Here is a 19,828-nt window from a genome sequence, read left to right on the forward strand (position 1 = left end):
TAGCTCCTCTTTGTGCCCTGTGCCTTCGTCCAGCTTAGCAGTGTCTCATCTTTAAGAGTGTCAGAGAAAAAGAGTTCTGGGATACCAGCCTACTTGGAGACTGCCATGTGTCCATGAGCACCTGGGCAGGAGAACCGGGTGCTTGTGTGCACTTGCTTGTGTGGGGGGCAAAGGAGGGGAGTGTTGTGAAGTGTTTGTGGGGTGGGATGAAAAATTTGCAAGTGTGAAGGCTGCTGAGTTGGTGTGGATTTCAAGATTTCCTGGGAACTGACAGGGTCGGATCTTTTGGTGGGCCAGGTTTCACGCTGTCAGGCTGTCTTGGGGCAAATCACTTGGAGAAGGGGCGGTATACTATCAAGAGGAAGTGAGTTCAATCATACTTAAACAGGGTTAGCTGCCTTGACATGTCCTTCTGTAGGAGATCGCCTCAGTTCAGAGAGAAAAAAAGCAGCTCTGGCTCATGTTTACCCTGTTATTCTGACAGTTTGAGTTGAAAGGGAGGTGGAAAGTCAGACCTATAAGCAGACTGTCTTGAATGCACCATTAACCTCAGCCTGATGGTTTCCAAGGTCTGGTAGTGTGCCTGCAGCTCTCCATCTTCACCTGGCAATTGCCGGGCTTTGTACCAAGGTTTGATTCTGGGGGTTTGGTTCTTGAACCAACCGGCTCTAGGTGGCCACCGCCATCCTTCCAGTCATATCACATTCTCCCCAGTCTTTTTCTCATCCAGCCAGGACACTATTGATTCTGCCTACCATGTATTCTCTCATCCCAGCACCCTCCTTTGACTGGAGCCTTTATTAAATAGTGACTGTGCTAGGCTTTGGGCTAAGGGTTGGGGATACAAAGAAAACCAGAAATCAGCCCCTGCTCTCTCAAGGAACTCCCTGTTCCCTTACCAGTTGTCTGACTCTGGACAAGTCAATTTCTAGCTACACAAATCTCTTCAACCATATAGTGAGCACAGTGATAGCCCCAGACTTGCCTAGGGGGACACAACTCATAAGGGGGAAGGGAAAATAATTTTGTAGTAATTAGACAGTAAGTATCTGAGGTTGGATTTGAACTCAGGGTGTTCTGATTTTTGACCCGGTGCTCCGCCTGCTGTGTCACTTTGCACTAAAGAGGGTGGGGGAAAGACCTCTTATACAAGCTAGGAATTTAATTGAGACTTTAAAGAAGCCAGGCAAGCTAGGAAGTGGAAATGAAGAGGCAGAGAGAGTTCCAGGCATGGCATTGACCAGTAAAAATGTTAGTAGTAGGGAGATGGAGTGCTGTGTGGCAGGAACAGCAAGGAAGCCAATATCGTTGGGTTGGGAGGGAGACTGTAAGATGGACTAAGACTGGAAATGGAGGAATGGCTTTCAAGGCCCAACAGAAAATTTTATATTTGATCCCGGAGACAACTGTCACTGGAGTTGATTGAAAGGAGGGAGGGGTGAGGGGTGATGCTTTTAGAAAGGTTGATTTGACAACTAAGTCAAGACTGCACCGGAATGGCGAGACTTCAGACAAGGATACCAGCCGGTAAGCTATTGCTAGGTGTGAAGTGATGAAGGCTTTCTCCAGGGCGCTGCTGGCATCAGAGTAGATAAAATTTAAAAAGTGACAGAAGGGATCCGGGTGATGGAAGATGAGAAGGAGGGGAGAGCAGGGAACACTCAACAAATGACTTCATTTTTTTTCCAGTGAAATATAAGGCAAGGTTTTCAGCTGAGAGGGTGGGCAAGGAAGGGGGGTAACCATGAGAGTTGGGGAAAGGATGCAAAGGTTTAGAAAAGTTGTCTCGTTGGTGAATAACGAGTCAATTAGGAAGGTGTAAAAGGATTGCCTTGCCCCCGGGAGGGCCCAGTCAAGATTATGTAACATATATTTGTAGTGAAACCAGTCAGCACGGTTTTATGGTTGCCTTCATTTTCTTTCATCAGCATAGGAGTTAGGAACAAAGGCAGTGGGATGGTAGGAAGAACCCAAGCCATGGCTTGGCAGAGCAAGGTCTTTGATAGGATCAGGGGCGAGAGACTCCAGAAGAAGACTGTCTGTGGAGTTGGATTGATTCACCAAGGGGTCAAGATGGGTTATGAAGGAGATTGTGGCTACCACAGGGATGGTGGCCTGGGAAAGAACTTAGGAGTCAAGAGATTGGAGGCCATGGTGAAAATGAACAGAATTTGGATGTGTAGGAGAGGAAAAGGTGGGATGACAACAGATTTTGGTCAGATAAAGGAATTTCAGATTTAATGAACTTGGAAATGGTGCATTGATAGCTGATGGCAGTATCAAAAATGATGGGGTCCCAGCCCTTGTCTCAAGAATTGCCTCCCCCCAAAAGACAGAAAGGGGAGGAGATAATGGGTCACAGCCAAGGGTCTACGCAAAGCTGCGTACCTAGCTCAGGAATGCGGAGCAATAACACCTCTTATGTCTTGCTCCTTATTTGTCCTCTGTGTGATAAATCTTGCTAAAAGATATCCTGTCTCCTTACCTGGATGAAAAGACATCCTGGCTCCTTCCTCATCTCTGTTGTACATTTTACAACCTGATGTTTGGCAAACCCCACATTTTCAGCATAAAAGGCTTTCCTAAAACTCATTTTCTGGACTCTCTTTAGAGACGAGCCTATCAACTATGCCATAAATAAACTCTTGTGACATTAAGAGAATCTCTTTAAATTCTTTCAAACCATCAAGCCTGACTCTCACAACTCAAACGTGTGGCCATCTCTGTGTGTAGCTACAGTGGGGCAGAGGAGTAGTTCATGGGAAATGACATAGTTGAGGAATTAGGAAGTTTTTTTTGAGGGGAGTATCGATATGTATATTGAAGTTCCCTAGTATGGAGGGGGCAAGAATTGAGGAGGAAGGAAATGCTGTGATCTAGGTACTGAACTCACCAAAGAAGGAAGGAAACTATCCTGGAGGTAGATAAACAACAACCGCCGGAATCTTGATTAGATCATAAATATGGATTGGGGGAACCTCAAAGGATGAGAAATTATTGAATGCTGGTGAAAGAGGGAGAGCCTGGAAGGAGCAACGGGGAGGAGTGTTCCAACTCCTCCAATATGACCAGTTGTGTAGAACCAGTGCTGGAAAGAGGGGACAGGCCATTTGTGTGTCATCTGGAGGGAGCCATTCTCAGTCAATGCAAGAAGATGGAGGGAGAGAGAAAGGAAAAAGGTTTAACATACAAACTAGTTCATTAGCCACAGATTAGACATTCTAGGGAGCCACTCCAGTAGATAGAGTAGGTAGCTTTAGAGTGGGGCATTGGTGGGGTTAGTTTAAGGGTATAGGGAATGAATGAAATGTAGGGGGGATCCCCAGAATGGGATTTGAACAGTGGCAGCCTGGGGTCATATTTGCATTTTTAAAGAGGTTCAGCCAAAGGTGGAGGTGTACCAGATGATCAGTCAACGGTGTGCAAAGGGAAAGAGATGGTGGTGGTGAGTAGGTGCTTGTTCAGAGACAAGGCATATACTCTGGGGTTCTGATGGCCCAAGAGAGAGAGCCATAGCCATGCTGCTTGACACCCCCCTCCCCATCGACTCTTCCTAGACCATTGCCGGAGCTTTCTGATTGGTTCTCCTGCTTCCAGACTCTTTTCATGCTTCCTATATTTGCCAAGAGAATCTTCCAAAGGCACGGATCTCACCACGTTGCTCTCCTCCTCAGAGTCCTCAACAGCTCCTCACTTGAAGGCATTTTCAGTTCTATTCCTCTCCTCTGTTTCCCTGTGGAGAAATCTGATCTCTCTCCACTTTTGGAACTTCCTCCATGGCAGTGATATTCTAAATTATTTTTCTGTCCAGTTCCTATCCCTTTAATCCTTTGTAAGCTCCCTGAGGGCAGCAATTGTTGTCTAGTAGCAGCACTAGGTAGACTTAGTAAGTGTTGAGTTGAATTGAATTGAATCCTGAGTGATTAGATGGGCTTGTTCTAGGAGCTAGAGCTCTTTGCTTCTGGGGCTGTGGAAGCAGGCTGAAAAGGAGAGTTGAGGCAATTATTCTGATTAAAAAACCACCCACACAGAATTCTGGAGAAGAAAGGGAGGGTTGCGATGGAGGACTATGAGGTTGTCTATAATGCCTGGAGGCAGGGGATAATTTCTTTGTTGTTCACTTGAGAGTCTTGTAGTTCACTAAGCTTTGGGTGACTGTGTGTTTGTATAGGTAGAAGGGAATAGTGTCATAACTTTTGGTCTGTGAAGAACCTTTAAAATCTAGTAAGACAGACATGAGAGGGGTGGACCCGATTTCAAAAGTCCCTTTTAGCTCTTCATCTGTGAGCCCAGCCTCATTCAACTCAGTCATGTCATAGGAAATGAAGGGAAGATCCCAAGTCTTAAGAATTAACACAGCAGAGTCAGGATTTGAATTTAGCCCTACCAACTTAAGCCTTTTCTTATCACATGGTGCTAATATCAAATCCTGTTTATACCTATCCCTTCTTGTGTGATTATGGGCAAATCACTTCCCTTAATTGGGCTTCAGTTTCTCCCTCTGTAAAATGAAGCATTTGGACTAGAGCAGGAATTCTTAATCTGAGGTACGTGAACTTGTTTTTCAAAATATCTTAGTAACTAGATTTATACTTGGTATCCTATATTATTGTTCAGGCTTTATTTTATGTATGTAAAAATATAATTCGCCAGGTTGTCTAAAGAGTCCATGATACAAAAAAGGTTACCGGTCTTTGAACTTGAAATTGGACCCTTAGACTGGAAGTCCTACCTTCCAGCTCTGATCTTCTGTTGTCTGTTCTTGGTGCAGCCAGAACTAACTGCTTTCACCTAAGTGAAAGGAGGGTGGGCCTGGACCCTCTGTTATAGATCAGTAAAGATATAGTGTAGAGGTGCTCTCTGGTCCACAATTGCCAGGGCACTTCAAGAAACCACTAGGGACTGCTCCCTCTATCCCTCACCTTGGCTCTGAACCTGGAAAGAATGCCATTGCCAACTGAGCTGGCTACCTTTTGGATCATAGACTGAATTAAGGAGATGGGCTATTTTTTTAACTTTGTTTTTTATGGAAGGTTTTTTAAATTTTAAAAACATATGCAAGGATAATTTTTCAACATTGACCCTTGCAAAACCTTGTGTTTCAATTCCCTCCTTCCTCCACCCCCTCTCCTACATGTCAAGCAATCCAATATATGTTATACATGTTAAAATATATGTTAAATCCAATATGTGCAAACATATTGGGACAATTATCTTGCTTTGCAAGAAAAGTCAGATCAAAAAGTTAAAAAATGAGAGAAAATAAAATTCAAGCAAACCACAACAAAAAGAGTGAAAATACTGTGTTGTGAACCACCTTCAGTCCCTACAATCCTTTCTCTGGATGCAGATGGCTCTCTTCATCCCAAGATCATGGGGACTGGCCGGAATTACCTCCTTGTTGAAAAGAGCCACGTCCATCAGAATCGATCATCATGTAATCTTGTTGCCATGTACAATGATAGCAGATGGGGTCTTACGGGCAAAGAATGCAGGGGCTACTTCCTATGAGGTAGTTGAATAATTGGCTAATTGTTTACTGGGAGTCTATTATGTGAAAAGTTGCAGGAGGATATAAACTTCAAAGCAATAGAAAGTAAAAACTTCCCACCCCATGCTGGTACACTAGCATAAGGAAACAGACACTTGTATACAGTGAAACTGGACAGAACTAGTTTGGTACCCTGGATCCAGGAGTGCATAATGATAAAGTACTGAGAGCATAGACAGTTAAGGGATGATTAGAGAGCGATATGAGATAAGCAAGGAAGGCATCCTCTGCTAGGATTTCGGGAGAGGTTGGCTGAGAGCGATGGCAGGGCAGCTACAGGACCTTGGAGCCCAATTGGGCATTGGAGCTGGATTCCTCCCCCCTCCCCCCCCAGATGCAGATGTCACCAGGAGAAAGGATATGAGTTTGCTAGGGACAGAACCAGGCTATTGACTCTGGGCTCCTATTCCAAGACCACAGTTCATTTACCTCTGCCACACTAGTCGGGTTCAGAGATGGTTTGATCAGGAGGGCCAGAGGCTAGAATGAGCAAATTGGAGGCAGATGGGTTTGGAGGCGGTAGAAAGTCGTATGGTGAGGAATAACGGGGAGGAGGTTAGAGAGGATTTGCCTCGAGGAGGATACCAGTTAATAATGGAAAGCCCTGAAGGTCAGGCTGAGTACAGGGGATTTGGGACAATAAATGAGACAAAGGTTTTTTAGGCTATTGAGTTGTCGCTGTGGTAAAATGGTGTTTGAGGAAGATCCCTGTTGAAAATGTGTAGGAGGATAGAGGGAGTAAGCAGATCGGAAGCTGCTGGAGTCCTTCCAAAATGACCAAAGAAGGTTTGAGCAGGATTGCTGGTGTGGGGAGGGAGAAGATCCACTGAAAAAACCTCCTTGGCTTTTGGTGATTATGTGGGATGAGAAGGAGGATAGTAAAACTCTCCATTTTGAAACAAGAGGACTAGGAGGCTGGAGGTGCTTGGAGCTTCAGTTTAGGAGGAATGATAATGAGTCTGTTTGGACTGAAGCTTCAGATATTGATGGGATATGTGAGAGGAGATATTCTTTTTTTTTTCATTATAACTTTTTGTTGACAGAGCCCTTGCCTGGGTAATTTTTTTTTTACAACATTATCCCTTGCACTCACTTCTGTTCTGACTTTCCCCTCCCCCAGATGGCAAGCAGTCCTATACAAGTTAAATATGTCACAGTGTATCCTAGCTATAATATATGTGTGCAGGACCGAATAGTTCTCTTGTTGCACAGGAAGAATTGGATTCATAAGGTAAAAATAACCCGGGAAGAAAAACAAAAATGCAAGCAGTTAATATTCATTTCCCTGTGTTCTTTCTTTGGGTGTAGCTGCTTCTGTCCATCCTTGATCAATTGAAACTGAGTTAGATCTCTTTGTCGAAGAAATCCACTTCTATCAGAATACATCCTCATACAGTATTGTTGTTGAGGTATATAATGATCTCCTGGTTCTGCTCATCTCACTCAGCATCAGTTCATGTGAGTCTCGCCAATCCTCTCTGTATTCATCCTGCTGGTCATTTCTTACAGAAAAATAATATTCCATAATATTCATATACCACAGTTTCCGCAACCATTCTCCAGTTGATGGGCATCCATTTATTTTCTAGTTTCTGGCCACTACAAACAGGGCTGCCACAAACATTTTGGCACATACAGGTCCCTTTCTCTTCTTTAGTATCTCTTTGGGGTATAAGCCCAGTAGAAACACTGTTGGATCAAAGGATATGCACAGTTTGATAACTTTTTGAGCATAGTTCCAAATCGCTCTCCAGAATGGCTGGATGTGTTCACAATTCCTCCAATAATGTATCAGTGTCCCTGTTTTCCCACATCCCTTCCAACATTCCGCATTATCTTTCCCTGTCATTCTAGCCAATCTGACAGGTATGTAGTGGTATCTCAGAGTTATCTTAATTTGCATTTCTCTGATTAATAATGACTTGGAGCATCTTTTCATATGGCTAGAAATAGTTTCAATTTCTTCGTCTGAGAATTGTATGTTCATATCCTTTGACCATTTATCAATTGGAGAATGGCTTGATTTCTTATAAATTAGAGTCAGTTCTCTATATATTTTGGAAATGAGGCCTTTATCAGAACCTTTGACTGTAAAAATGTTTCCCCAGTTTATTGTTTCCCTTCTAGTCTTGTCTACATTTGTTTTATTTGTACAAAAACTTTTCAATTTGATATAATCAAAATTTTCTATTTTGTGGTCAATAGTGATCTCTAGTTCTTCTTTGGTCATAAATTCCTCCCTCTTCCACAGGTCTGAGAGATAAACTATCCTATGCTCTTCCAATTTATTTATAATCTCATTCTTTATACCTAGGTCATGAACCCATTTTGACCTTATCTTGGTGTACGGTGTTAAGTGTGGGTCAATGCCTAGTTTCTGCCATACTAATTGCCAATTTTCCCAGCAATTTTTGTCAAATAATGCATGCTTATCCCAGAAACTGGTGTCTTTGGGTTTGTCAAACACTATATTATTAAAATTATTGGCTGTTTTGTCCTTTGAACCTAACCTATTCCATTGATCAACTAGTCTATTTCTTAGCCAATACTAGATGGTTTTAGTAACTGCTGCTTTATAATATAATTTTAGATCTGGTACAGCTAGGCCACCTTCATTTGATTTTTTTTTCATTAATTCCCTTGAAATTCTTGACCTTTTGTTTTTCCATATGAACTTTGTTGTTATTTTTTCTAGGTCATTAAAATAGTTTTTTGGGAGTCTGATTGGTATAGCGCTAAATAAATAGATTAGTTTAGGTAGTATGGTCATCTTTATTATATTTGCTCGCCCAATCCAAGAACATTTAATATTTTTCCAGTTGGTTAGATCAGACTTATTTTGTGTGGAAAGTGTTTTGTAGTTTTGCTCATAAAGTTTCTGATTTTCCCTTGGCAGATAGATTCCTAAATATTTTATACAATCAGTAGTTACTTTAAATGGGATTTCTCTTTGTAACTCTAACTGTTGGGTTTTGTTAGTGATGTATAAAAATGCTGATGACTTATGTGGGTTTATTTTGTATCCTGCAACTTTGCTAAAGGTGTGGATTGTTTCTAATAACTTTTTAGTAGAGTCTCTGGGGTTCTCTAAGTATACCATCATATCATCAGGAAAGAATGATAATTTGGTTTCCTCATTGCCTATTCGTGTTCCTTTAATCTCTTTCTCAACTCTTATTGGCAAAGCTAGCATTTCTAATACAATATTAAATAGTAATGGTGATAGTGGGCAACCTTGTTTCACTCCTGATGTTATTGGGAATGGTTGCAGTTTGTCCCCATTACATATGATGCTTACTGATGGTTTTAAATAGATACTACTGATTTTTTTTAAGAAAAAGTCCATTTATTCCTATACTCTCAAGTGTTTTTAATAGGAATGGATGTTGGATTTTATCAAATGCTTTTTCTGCATCTATTGAGATGATCATATGATTTTTGTTAATTTGGCTATTAATATGGCCAGTTATACTGATAGTTTTCCTAATATTGAACCAGCCCTGCATTCCTAGTATAAATCCTACTTGATCGTGGTGTATTATCCTGGGGATGATTTTCTGTAGTCTTTTTGCTAATATCTTATTTAAGATTTTAGTATCAATATCCATTAGGGAGATTGGTCTATAATTTTCTTTCTCTGTTTTCAACCTACCTGGTTTAGGTATCTGTACCATGTCTATGTCCAAAAGGAATTTGGTAGGACTCCTTCATTCCCTATTTTTTCAAATAGTTTATAAAGCATTGGGGTAATTGTTCTTTGAATGTTTGGTAGAATTCACATGTAAATCCATCTGGTCCCAGGGATTTTTTTTAGGGAGTTGATTAATAGCTTGTTCTATTTCTTTTTCTGAAATGGGACTATTTAAGCAATTTACTACCTCCTCTGATAATCTGGGAAGCCTATATTTTTGGAGGTAGTAATCCATTTCACTTAGGTTATCAAATTTATTGGCATAAAGTTGGGCAAAGTAATCCCTTATTATTTCTTTAATTTCCTCTTCATTGGTAGAAAGTTCTCCCTTTTCATTTTTAAGACTGCCAATTTGATTTTCGAGAGGAGATATTCTTTAGGCAACTGGAGCTGACTTAAGATGAGAGTTCTTGTGAAAGGTCTGAACTGGATCTATCCATTTATGAGTTGGCTGAAGTACTAAAGTGAGGGGGATGTTGAGGGAGAAAAACACAAGACTAGAGACAAGATAGGGAGATAACTGGGAAGAAGATCCCAAAGACACAGGAAAGGATTAGCCAGCCAGGCCTCAATTGAACAAACATAAAGCGCCTGCTCAGTACTAGGCAGAAGGCTACAAAGACAGAAGAGTCTGCCCTCAAGCAGCTTCCTTTCTCTTGGGAAGGTAGGGACACAGACTTTTTGCTGAATTTTCATCCAGGTCATGCCCATTAAATGTGGATGGCTCCCAAAGTTTTGTGCTGGGCTGGCTCTCTTATCTTTTCCTTCTATACCTGAGCTCCATAAACTTTTTTTTTCAAATTAAGATAACTGTATTTCAATGTAAGTGGTTTCCTCCTTAATCTCATATATTTAAAAATATTGTACTGAGAAGGGTTTACCAGACTTCAAAAGAGGGATACTGCCCCAAAAAGCTAAGAACCTTTGCTCTATACTGTCTGTATTGGTGATCTCCTAAGCTCCCATGAGTTCAATGATCATCACTTGGCAGATGATCTGTTTATTCAGCCCTAATCTCTCTTGTTATCTCCAATCCCCCAATCACCAGTAGCCATCGGAACATCTTTGGTAAGTGTCCTATAGGTACCTCAAACTCAGTGTGTCTAAAACTCATATTTCCCCTCAAACCTTCTTTCCACCATCCATTCAGTCATCCAGACTCACCCCACCTAGCCAGGCTATGTCATTTGTCTTGTTGTTTGTTTTTACATTATCCCCTTCTCTACAGCTACCCTAGCTCAGGCCTTTGGTACTTCAATGGGCTATTTCATTTACCTTCTGATTCATCTTCCTGTCCCCAATCTCTACCTCAATTCATCCTCCACTCAGTTGCCAAAGGAATTTTTTAAAAACATAAGTGACCATATCACCCCCTCTCCCCCTCCCCCCCCCCCCATGAACCATAAAACTTTGTCCTCCAGGATAAAATGGAAAATCCTGTATTTGGCAGGTAAAGCCTTTTGCCACCCAGCCTCCTTCCCTCTTATGCTTTGCTCTCCAGTGTCATTGGTCTTTCTCCGTCTCCTGTCTCATTGCTTCTTTTCTGATCGTCACCTGTGCTTGCAGTGTTTCCCCTACTTCCACCTTTTGGCTTCTATGGTATCGTTTCAGATGGCGCTCCAATCTCATCTTCTCCAAGGTCTCCCAATCTCCACTCTCCCAATTGGCAATTCCTTTCTTTTGAGATTATATTCCATTTGCACTGTGTATGTGCGAGTATATATGTAATGTGTATGTATGTGGGTGTGTATGTATGTATATATGTATACATATACGTGTATGTTTGTATATGCTCATTAGGAAGGTAGATTTCAGCTGTTAATAGCTTTTGAGTGATGGAAGGAGGTCTTGAATTCATTGCAGATACATAGCTCTATTGGTTTTTCTTTCACTGAGGAATAGGGGAGTAGGGCTAGGGAATAGGCTCTAGCCAAAAGCTCTCAGCACCTACTCAAGCTTCAATTTTCTGGGCTTCTGTTTTGTTCTTAACTTTCTGTTGTCTTGAATCATCTCTAAAGTGATTCCTCTCCTGGACCAAAGTGGAGCTGCCCAAATCAAGAAAACCTATGGGCCGTTGTGAAATCTCATGTACCATGATCCAAGAGTCTGATTTAGAATAGGTGTGTCCTCAAACTGAGATCTATTAAAGACCTTAGCTTAAAAAGGCCAAGGTCTCCCACTGCATCTAGGACCATCTTCAGTTGCCCTGATCTGTATCTGGCCACTGAACCCAAGTGGCTCTGCAGGGGAAAGTGAGGCAGGTGACTTTGCCCAGCTCTCCCTCACTTAAATCTAATCGGCATGCATGTCATGGCATCACCTCCCTGATGTTATGGTCCTCTTCCAGAACAAAGGACAGATAACAACAATCATCCTGGTCAATCGATCTCTGGGTCGAAAAGGAGCATATGGTCTGTTTCTATAGGAGAGGACTGAGTCTGTCAGCAAGTCAGCAAATTCTGTTTTCAAAAACCCCAACAAAGGAAGAGCTGGTGACCCTGGTCTCTGGCAACAGCCTTGGTTGGGCCCCAGTGGATGGTATAGGAAATGGTGAGTTGCCGTCAGCTAGCCAGCAGACAATACAGTTTCCTGAGTTTAGGGACTGCTGTGTAAAAAGCCCACTATTGGGTCTAAGGGAGAGGCAAAGAAGAGCAAGCCGGTGTGATACTGGGTCTTAGCCAGAAGTGATCTTAGAGGGCATCTCGCCCAACCTCTACCAAAGAATCTTTCCTGTAACATCTACTTGAGAAAACTCCCTCTACTGTGCCTCTTCCCTCCCTCTACTCTGGAGGCCTCTGACCCCTTCATCTCACTGATGTGGAGAATAAGGCCCAGGGGTGGAAAATAAGAAATTGTAGGATGCTTCTGAAATAAGTGCAGCATCATTGCTTAGCCGGCATCCCACCTCCCAGTTGCCTGTGGGGGTGGATTAGTTTCTGGCAATCATACGTGGTCAGAGGACTACAAAGGGAAGGGGGGCGTGGTTCTTTCAGTGTATGGTCTCCAGGGACTGGCAGATCCTGCTTTGGGCATCTCAGGATATGGGGCTACAAGGAGGCCTTGGGAAGAACAGGTTCCTTTGGGCCCAGGGCCCTTTAAACAGCTCACTATCCACCCTCACCTATCAAATAGGGATTTGTGTCTTAGTTTCTTGATCTTTGAAATTAAGCTTCAATTGTGGAGCTGTTGGGAGGGGAATTAGGGTTAAGACAGGCAGCAGGAAGTAGAGAGGATTATTGGCTTTGGCTGAAGCCAGAACACTGTGGGTGCAAGGGCTCTGGGGCTTGGGCCTCCTTAGATGGCTGTAGCAGACTGTTGAAATCCTTTAGTCCTGGTTTGTATGTGTTTTACAAATATTGCTCAGCTTTGCAGCAATGTCTGTTATCTCCAGCATGAGACATCTGCCCAGAGCCAGGGCTAGAGCCTGCCCGTCCTTTGCACTTCTGAGCAGAGTAGGAAGAAGCAGCCTGCCTCTGTCTCTCTGTCTCTCCCTCCTTGTCTCTTTCTGTCTCTCCTCTTTTGCTCTCTCCCTCTTTGCCTGTCATAGTGCCTGAACTTCCACCATCAAAGTCACTTCTGGACCTTCGCATCAGAATGGCATTTTCATCTGACCTGGGAGGAAGAACACGTTAGCTAGACTACACATTAGTAGAGCGTTGCTGAGCAAATTAACTCCTTATCACCTGGCATACTGCCCCTGTAGTGGAGAGAGCCCTGGACTTAGTCACATGACTCATCTGGCTCAGATGTTTATTGTAAGATTTGGGAAAGTCATTTAAGCTCTCTGAGCTTCAGTTTCCTTATTTGTAAATGGAAATAAAAAGCTCTCATACTACCAGTTTCCTGGAGTCATACCCAGAAAAGAACCTTGCATTCTTCTTGATTTATGGAAATATAAACTACTGCTACTTTAGGAGCCTTGGTCTTTCTAGGGGTAAAATGACCATAATCCATGTCTGACTTCCTAGGATTGTTGGGAGGAGCAAATTAGTTAATGTATGGGGAAGAGCCTCATAAATTATACAGTGATGGGTGATTCTCAGCAGCACTGAGGGACCTGAACTAAGATTGGAAATTGGTAAAGAAAAGTATGATGGAAAGCAACATGGCATAGCGGACAGAGCACTGGACATGGAGACCTAGGTTCAAATTCCAGCTTTGATACTAGTTATATGGTCTTTATCCCTCAGTTTCCTTATCTGTAAATAAGAGGAGTTGAGCTTCTTGACAGCTTTATGCCCATTTCCTTAATTGTAAATGAGAAGGTTGAGCTGGATCTTTATGCCTCAGTTTCCTCATCTGTAAATGAGAAGTTGAACTTCCTGACCTCTAAAACGAGCCTTTCAGCTCTAATTCTGGGATGCAATGGAGCATGAGTTGCAGCTCAGCTGTTGTAGAGTGTTGTGACATTAGGCAAATCAACTCCTCTTTGGTGCTTGGCTTCACCATCCGTAAAATGAAGGCTTTGGACTTGATAGGGGGTCTCCTTAACGTGGGGCCCGTGAGCTTGTTTTTGCCCTGCTAACACCTCATCGGTAGAGTTGGTTTCCTCTGTAATTCTACTTATTTCATGTATTCAACACACCATTCCCAGAAAGGATCCGCAGGTTTCTCCAAGTTGCTGAACAGGTCTAGGACACGCCAAGGGTACACAACCTTTGAACCAAATGGCCTCTGAGCAACCCTTCTGGCTCTCAAGTCCTGGATTTCTGGGCTTCTCCAAAGGATGAGAAACTTCCCAGTCCTTCAGGATGGATCTTGGCTAGATGTTGGGGATCATAGGCCATTAACTAATTTGACCATTAACTCAAATGATTCCCTAAGCTGATAGAATTCCAGGCAACTGAGGCTAGGGGATTTTTCCCAAAGGATTTGGGGGCATGCTATTAATTCTCCCACCAGTCTGACAGCCTCCAGAAAGCCTGGGTGGGGGCAGAGGCACAGTCTTTCTCCTGCCTACTTCCCTTTGCTTCTTCCATCAGCTGGTATTGTTTGATCCTAAGCTTTCCTGAAGGGGAACAACAATCACCCCCACCTCATCGGGAGCTGAAGGGGCTGCCCCAGGACCTCACACTGGCTGTGCGAAGAGAAAGGCTGAGTTCTAAGAATTTCTTGTGTGAGAGACTCCTGAATCTTCTCAAAGGCCCCATTAGAAAGGAAGTTCCTTGAGGGCAGGGGCTGCCTTGCTTGGCTTTGTACACTAGACTCCTGGTACATAGTAAGCATTTAATAAATAGCCTCATTTCTTTCCTCTGTCCATTCCCATATTCCCCCTGTCTTTGTGTATCTCTTTGCCTCTCCATTCCAAAAGCTTTTAGCCAGTTTCCCCACCCCCTCCAATTCCTCACAGCCCGTCAGTCTCCTTCAGATCTTCTGTCCCCTCCCCAGGCTAGACTGAGCTTTGAGGGAGCCTGCCTCTAGGGGCTCAGGCTACTGAAGACAAATTGCTTGCTTCCCCTTTGCTGAGGGGAGGCCCCGGGGCTTTCCCTCTGGGCTAGATTCATTGTCTGGCGGAGCTGTCTCTTTCCACTCTTGACAGATCCCCACTACACCTCAGCTGCACTCGGCCATCCCTGGCCATCTCCTTCTCACTTCTGTCAACTGTCCCATTCTGTCCGGTAGCTGGGCCCACCTCCTAATCGTGGGGCTGGCTGTAGGCTGCCTTGTGTTGCTCAGCTGGCACCTTCAGCATCCTTCCCTCCTTCCCTATGGGCCCTAAAACATGCAGGGGATTCTGGACCTAAGGCTTCCACTTCGCTCCAAAACTGTCCCAAGATCCCGGAGACCTGGAACTGGCAATGTGACCCGAGCCAACCGGAACCATATTTGCATACAAGGAAGGTCCTCGGTGAGATGTGGGGGGCAAAGGCAGCTCCAGTGGACCGTTTTCAGCAAACTCGAGCCCCCAGCCAAAGGGTGCCCACAGCCCAAGGGATTTCTCCCAGGTCTGAGTTTAGCTGTGTCAAATCAGGTACAGTCCAGACCTAGTACACTTTGGCTCTGGGGAAGTCCCTTAGCCTCTCCCTGCCTCAGTGTCCTCGGTTGGAAAATTGGGGACAAAACAGCATTCACATCACATGGTTGTAGTGAGGAACACATTAGATAATAGACATGAAATGCTTTTCAGATCTCAAAGTGCTATGGGTATAAGTGTATAACAACAAATATAAACATAATGCAAATAAAAAAAACTGTGAAAAATCTTTTAAAGAACAAATAAAACAAGATGCCTTAAAAATAAGGTAGTGTTTTTATAAAGTAACTTTGTATTAATTTTGGCATATGCCTATCTATACGATTATTTCATTATGTACATATGTGTGTGTGTACGTATACACATACACACACATATGTATACACACAGAGTTCAGTCTCATTTTAGGAGTAAAGCTTATATTTGGAAGTAGTCCTCATTTTGAACCAATATTAGTTTGTTACCCTATTGGTATGGTACCAGAAAGTAAAATGTGCTGAATCCATAAAGGGGCAGGACAAATTAAGCACCTTGAGAGTTTAGAGAGAGGTACTCTGATGCAGTGGAGAATGCTGGATTTGGAGTTCAAGGACCACGGAACCGGGGAATGTTGAGCAAGTTTTTTGACTACAAAGGGAGTTGGCTAAGTCCTTGTCAGCTCTAAATCTGTGCTGTTAAGGAAGAGAGCTGCAAGAAGGGATGCCTTCCTGGAAGTGGCATTTTTGGAGCTGGAGCTCAGCAGGCAGTGATGGGGCTAAGGGTATTCCCAGTATAGGCAATGATATAAGTTAGTCATTCTATGCTTCTACCTGACAAAAGCTACATAAAAGCTTCCAATTTAAGAGTCAAATTTAAGGGGAAAAGGTCATCTCTCAAGTGACTCGGGTCTCATTTAAGCTGGCATTTCATGATTCGGAAATATCTAGCTGTTTATCCTAGCATAGGCAGAACACTGAGGTTGCTGACTTTTTCACTTGAATATTTGGATGTTCTGTGGATTCAGTCTATGAATTTCATAAATGTCAGACCATCTGCTTCCTTATTCTGAAGGTAAAAAAATAGAAACCCAGCGAAGTGAAATAGTTTGCTCAAGGAGTGGATGGGAGGCTAGTGCCTCAGTCTCCCTGTTTGCAGTTCAGAAACCACTCCATTAGCCCACTCTACCTTCTTTAGGTGAGCGAAGAAAGGATCTTATATGTGCTGGTGGGACTCTATTGGAAATAAAGTGGGTGACGATGGGATTTCAAGATCTAATTACCTTTGGCAGGAACTATTTTTTAGATGACAAGTTGGGAAAAAGAGGAGACTAGGGAGCTGATCATTTGGTGACTGGGCTGCCATAGAAACGTGAAGATTCAAATGGAATTGAATATTGATCTCCCTGTTTTTTCTCTTTTGTCTATCTCTTTTCCTCTCTCTTCCAACCCCCTCTTTTCCCAGGTCTCAAGCTTTTCTCCTACGGGCCTTTCCATGCTTTTCCCTGAAAAGATGAAGTTCCCAGGAATTCCTTCCACATGGGTTACTAGCCTTGGGCTTCTCCTCATTCTGGCCACTCTCCCAACTGGAACTGGGCAAGAACGGAAAGAACCAGGAGAGTTTGTGAAGCAGGACATTGGCGGGTAAGGACTGCAGTCAGTAGTCTTCTTAGGACATTCTGCCAATCATTAGCCATTGGTGGAGGGGGACATGAAACTTCCATTATTGGTTGCCCTAAGTCAATGTCTTCACCTCTGGGTCTTTCTGGATCACAGAAAGAGCCAGTATTATAACCCCTCAAGTCCAAGGTGTTATTCTGTGGGATTGTCAGAAAGTTTGGACTGAAAAACTGTAAAACTGTAGAATTGGATTTTTTTTCCCAAAGTGACAGATCTTTGAATTTTGTGGCAACTTGTCCCTGGGAGCTAAAGGTTGGTTACAAAAAAAACCCCCAAAAAACAAATAAAAAAATTCCAACGTTTGGGAACATTACTGCTATTACGGAATGCTCTTGGTTCTTTTCCTTTCCCCTTTAGAATATTTCAGTATGATATAATGATGCAATCTTGGGCTATTATTGTGTGATTCCAGATATTTAGAGGATACATTTATTATCTTAAGTTTCCTGTGCTTCCCTAAAAATACTTCAGATCTTTAAAAGATTATTTATTTGACTTTAGGGCCATTTCATTCATTCATTCACATCCATCCATCCAATATTTGTTGAATGCCAATCAGGAGAGAAAGGCACTTTAGAGTTTGGAAATGAAGTAAGATGAATGAAAACAAAAGTTTTTTGGGGAGAGAGGGAGTTGGAGAGAGAACAAATGAGTGCTTAATTGAAAAAAAATGTTTCTTGCCCTCAAGGAGTTTACAGGCTAATGGGTACATGATGGGCATACACTTTACCAATGAGGAATATGTTCTATGCCATGAGAGAGGGTAGTGAAGTATTGGGCTGCTCAGGCTGGGAGGAGGGGGCCAGATGGGAAAATCTGAAGGAAGTTTGATGGAAGATGTACTACTAGAGCAGTAAGTCATTTTCTTGCTATATTTCAGTAAAGGCTGTCCTTCATCTTGTCCTCCAGAATGCCCTCCCTCTTTGTATTATTTTTGGTGTATACCTGTCTATACACATAGATACGTTATGTATGTACAGATATGGGTAGACACACATACATATATGCACAGATACCTCCACCTCTTAGCATTCCTGGCTCAGTTTGGGAGTCACCTCTTCTTTGTGGTCTTTTCTGATCTCCTCAGTGGTTAGTCTTCTTCCCTTTTCCCCTCTCCCCTGGAAATCGCTTTGCTTTTAATTGGTTTATACAACATATTTACTTGGCATATTCTTTCACCCCAGTAGAATGTAAGTTCCTTGAGGGTAGATAGTTCACTTTTTTTATCTGTGTGTGTCTAGAATGGAGCTCAGCAGTAGGTACCTAATGAATGCTTATTGACATGAATGTTTGGAAGGATACACAGGATTCCAATATTTGACTACCTCTGGCACATTTGGGGGATGCACTGTGTGAAAGCGAGACTTCCCCTCCATTGGTATTGAGGGACAGACCCCTTTGAGAGAAGAGGTCAGAACCCTACTGCTTGGTATGTTCATTTAATGTTCCAGCTGCACTTACCAAATATTGTTGGTGTTCCAGAGTTTTAAATATGGCTATGTTTTGGTTGAATCTTAACTAGATTTTTGACTGGGAAGCAACCTTCCCCCCTTTAATTTGCCTCTTTTCAAATTTGGAAAAATCAACTCAGTTCAATGAACAGGCCCTGAGAATTGGAAAGGACCTTATCCATAGCATACCTAGCATATTCACTGAACCATTGCCAGCAGCCTTTGTTTGAAGATCTTTAGTGAGTGGAGAACCCATTGCTTCTTGGAGGCAGCCCATTACAGTTCTCATTGTTAGGAAGCAACATTCAAACTATTTTTTAAAAATAATATTTGATTTTCCATCTATTACACTTAAAACCCGATTTTGAACATTCGTTTATTTTTAAAATTAGAATTCCAAATTCTCTCCCTTCCTTCTCTCTCCCCACCCCCTTCTCTTTGGCAGTAAGGCTATGTGTGTACAATAAGCAAAGGATATTTACATATTAGCCATTCGACCAATATTTATTAAGAATATACTATGTGCGAGTCTTTAGATTAAATCCTGGGGGGAGGGGTTTACAAAGATTGATATGACATGGCCCCTGTATTTTATGAGCTTAAAATCTAATGAGAAGAAAGGGTGAGTCTATAAATAAGGATAGAAAGGTGACTGGAGTAAGTACAAAGGAGGGTTCTGGGCAATGATGTGAAATGACAGGAGAGAAAGTTATTCTGAGGCTTCAAGGAAGTTGGGGAGGTGGGGAAGGAGGATAGAGAAGGTTTTGTGGAGTAGGAAGCACCTGAGTTAGGCCTTAAAGAGGGAGAGATTTTAATAGACTGAGATGGCAAGGGTGTGGAGTGGAAAGTCCATTCTGCTTTGGGAAAAGGCAGTGCTGATACAGAGAGGAGAGGGCAAGACAGAAGTGGAGGATGAATAGGAATCCAGTTTTAACTAGAACACACAATCTATGAGAAGTCTCTAGTACAAAGAGTTTGTGATGTGCCTGAGGTTACAGAATTTCTAAGTGTCAGAGAAGAAATGAGTGTCTTTTATTTATTGGACAATGAGAATTGACTGATGTTTTTGAGTGAGGAGTGTTGTGATCAGAATACTGTGGAAGGAAGATTACTTGGGCAAAAATAGGAGTGGAGAGAGCCTGCAGTCAGGAGGCTCCAATTACAGTGGGTCAAACAAAAGGATGAGGGGCGCTAATTTCGGCTGATTTCAGTGGGGGTGGGAAAGAAGAGACAGATTTGAGAAGTGTTGTCAGAGGAGAATGAACAGGATATTGTGGTAGAGGGAGGAAAAGGGAAGAAGTCAAAGATGAGTCAAAGGTTTTGAGATTGAGAGACTGAGGTTGGTGCTGCTAACAGAAATAGAGATATTTGGAGAGAGGGAGGCTTTGGGCAAGGGAAGTGAAAGGTTATAGATTTTGACAGACAAAATTTGCTGGTAGGATAGTCATGTGGAGCTGTCCAGCAGGCAGCTGGAAATATGGAATTGAAGCTCTGGGGAGAGTTTGA

General features: G+C 42.7%; 1 protein-coding gene across 1 annotated transcript in view; it reads left to right on the forward strand.

Annotated features, from left to right (window-relative positions):
• GABRA3 (gamma-aminobutyric acid type A receptor subunit alpha3) overlaps window positions 1-19,828 on the forward strand; it is a 162,421-nt gene that overhangs the window by 13,846 nt on the left and 128,747 nt on the right. Inside the window, exon 2 of the mRNA XM_051968235.1 lies at window positions 16,657-16,835. Within this exon, the coding sequence (XP_051824195.1) occupies window positions 16,687-16,835 (149 nt within the window). The 5' untranslated portion in view covers window positions 16,657-16,686. The remainder of the gene's footprint in view (window positions 1-16,656; window positions 16,836-19,828) is intronic.

The sequence above is a fragment of the Antechinus flavipes genome, chromosome X (assembly GCF_016432865.1).
Source record: "Antechinus flavipes isolate AdamAnt ecotype Samford, QLD, Australia chromosome X, AdamAnt_v2, whole genome shotgun sequence".
NCBI classification, from domain to species: domain Eukaryota; kingdom Metazoa; phylum Chordata; class Mammalia; order Dasyuromorphia; family Dasyuridae; genus Antechinus; species Antechinus flavipes.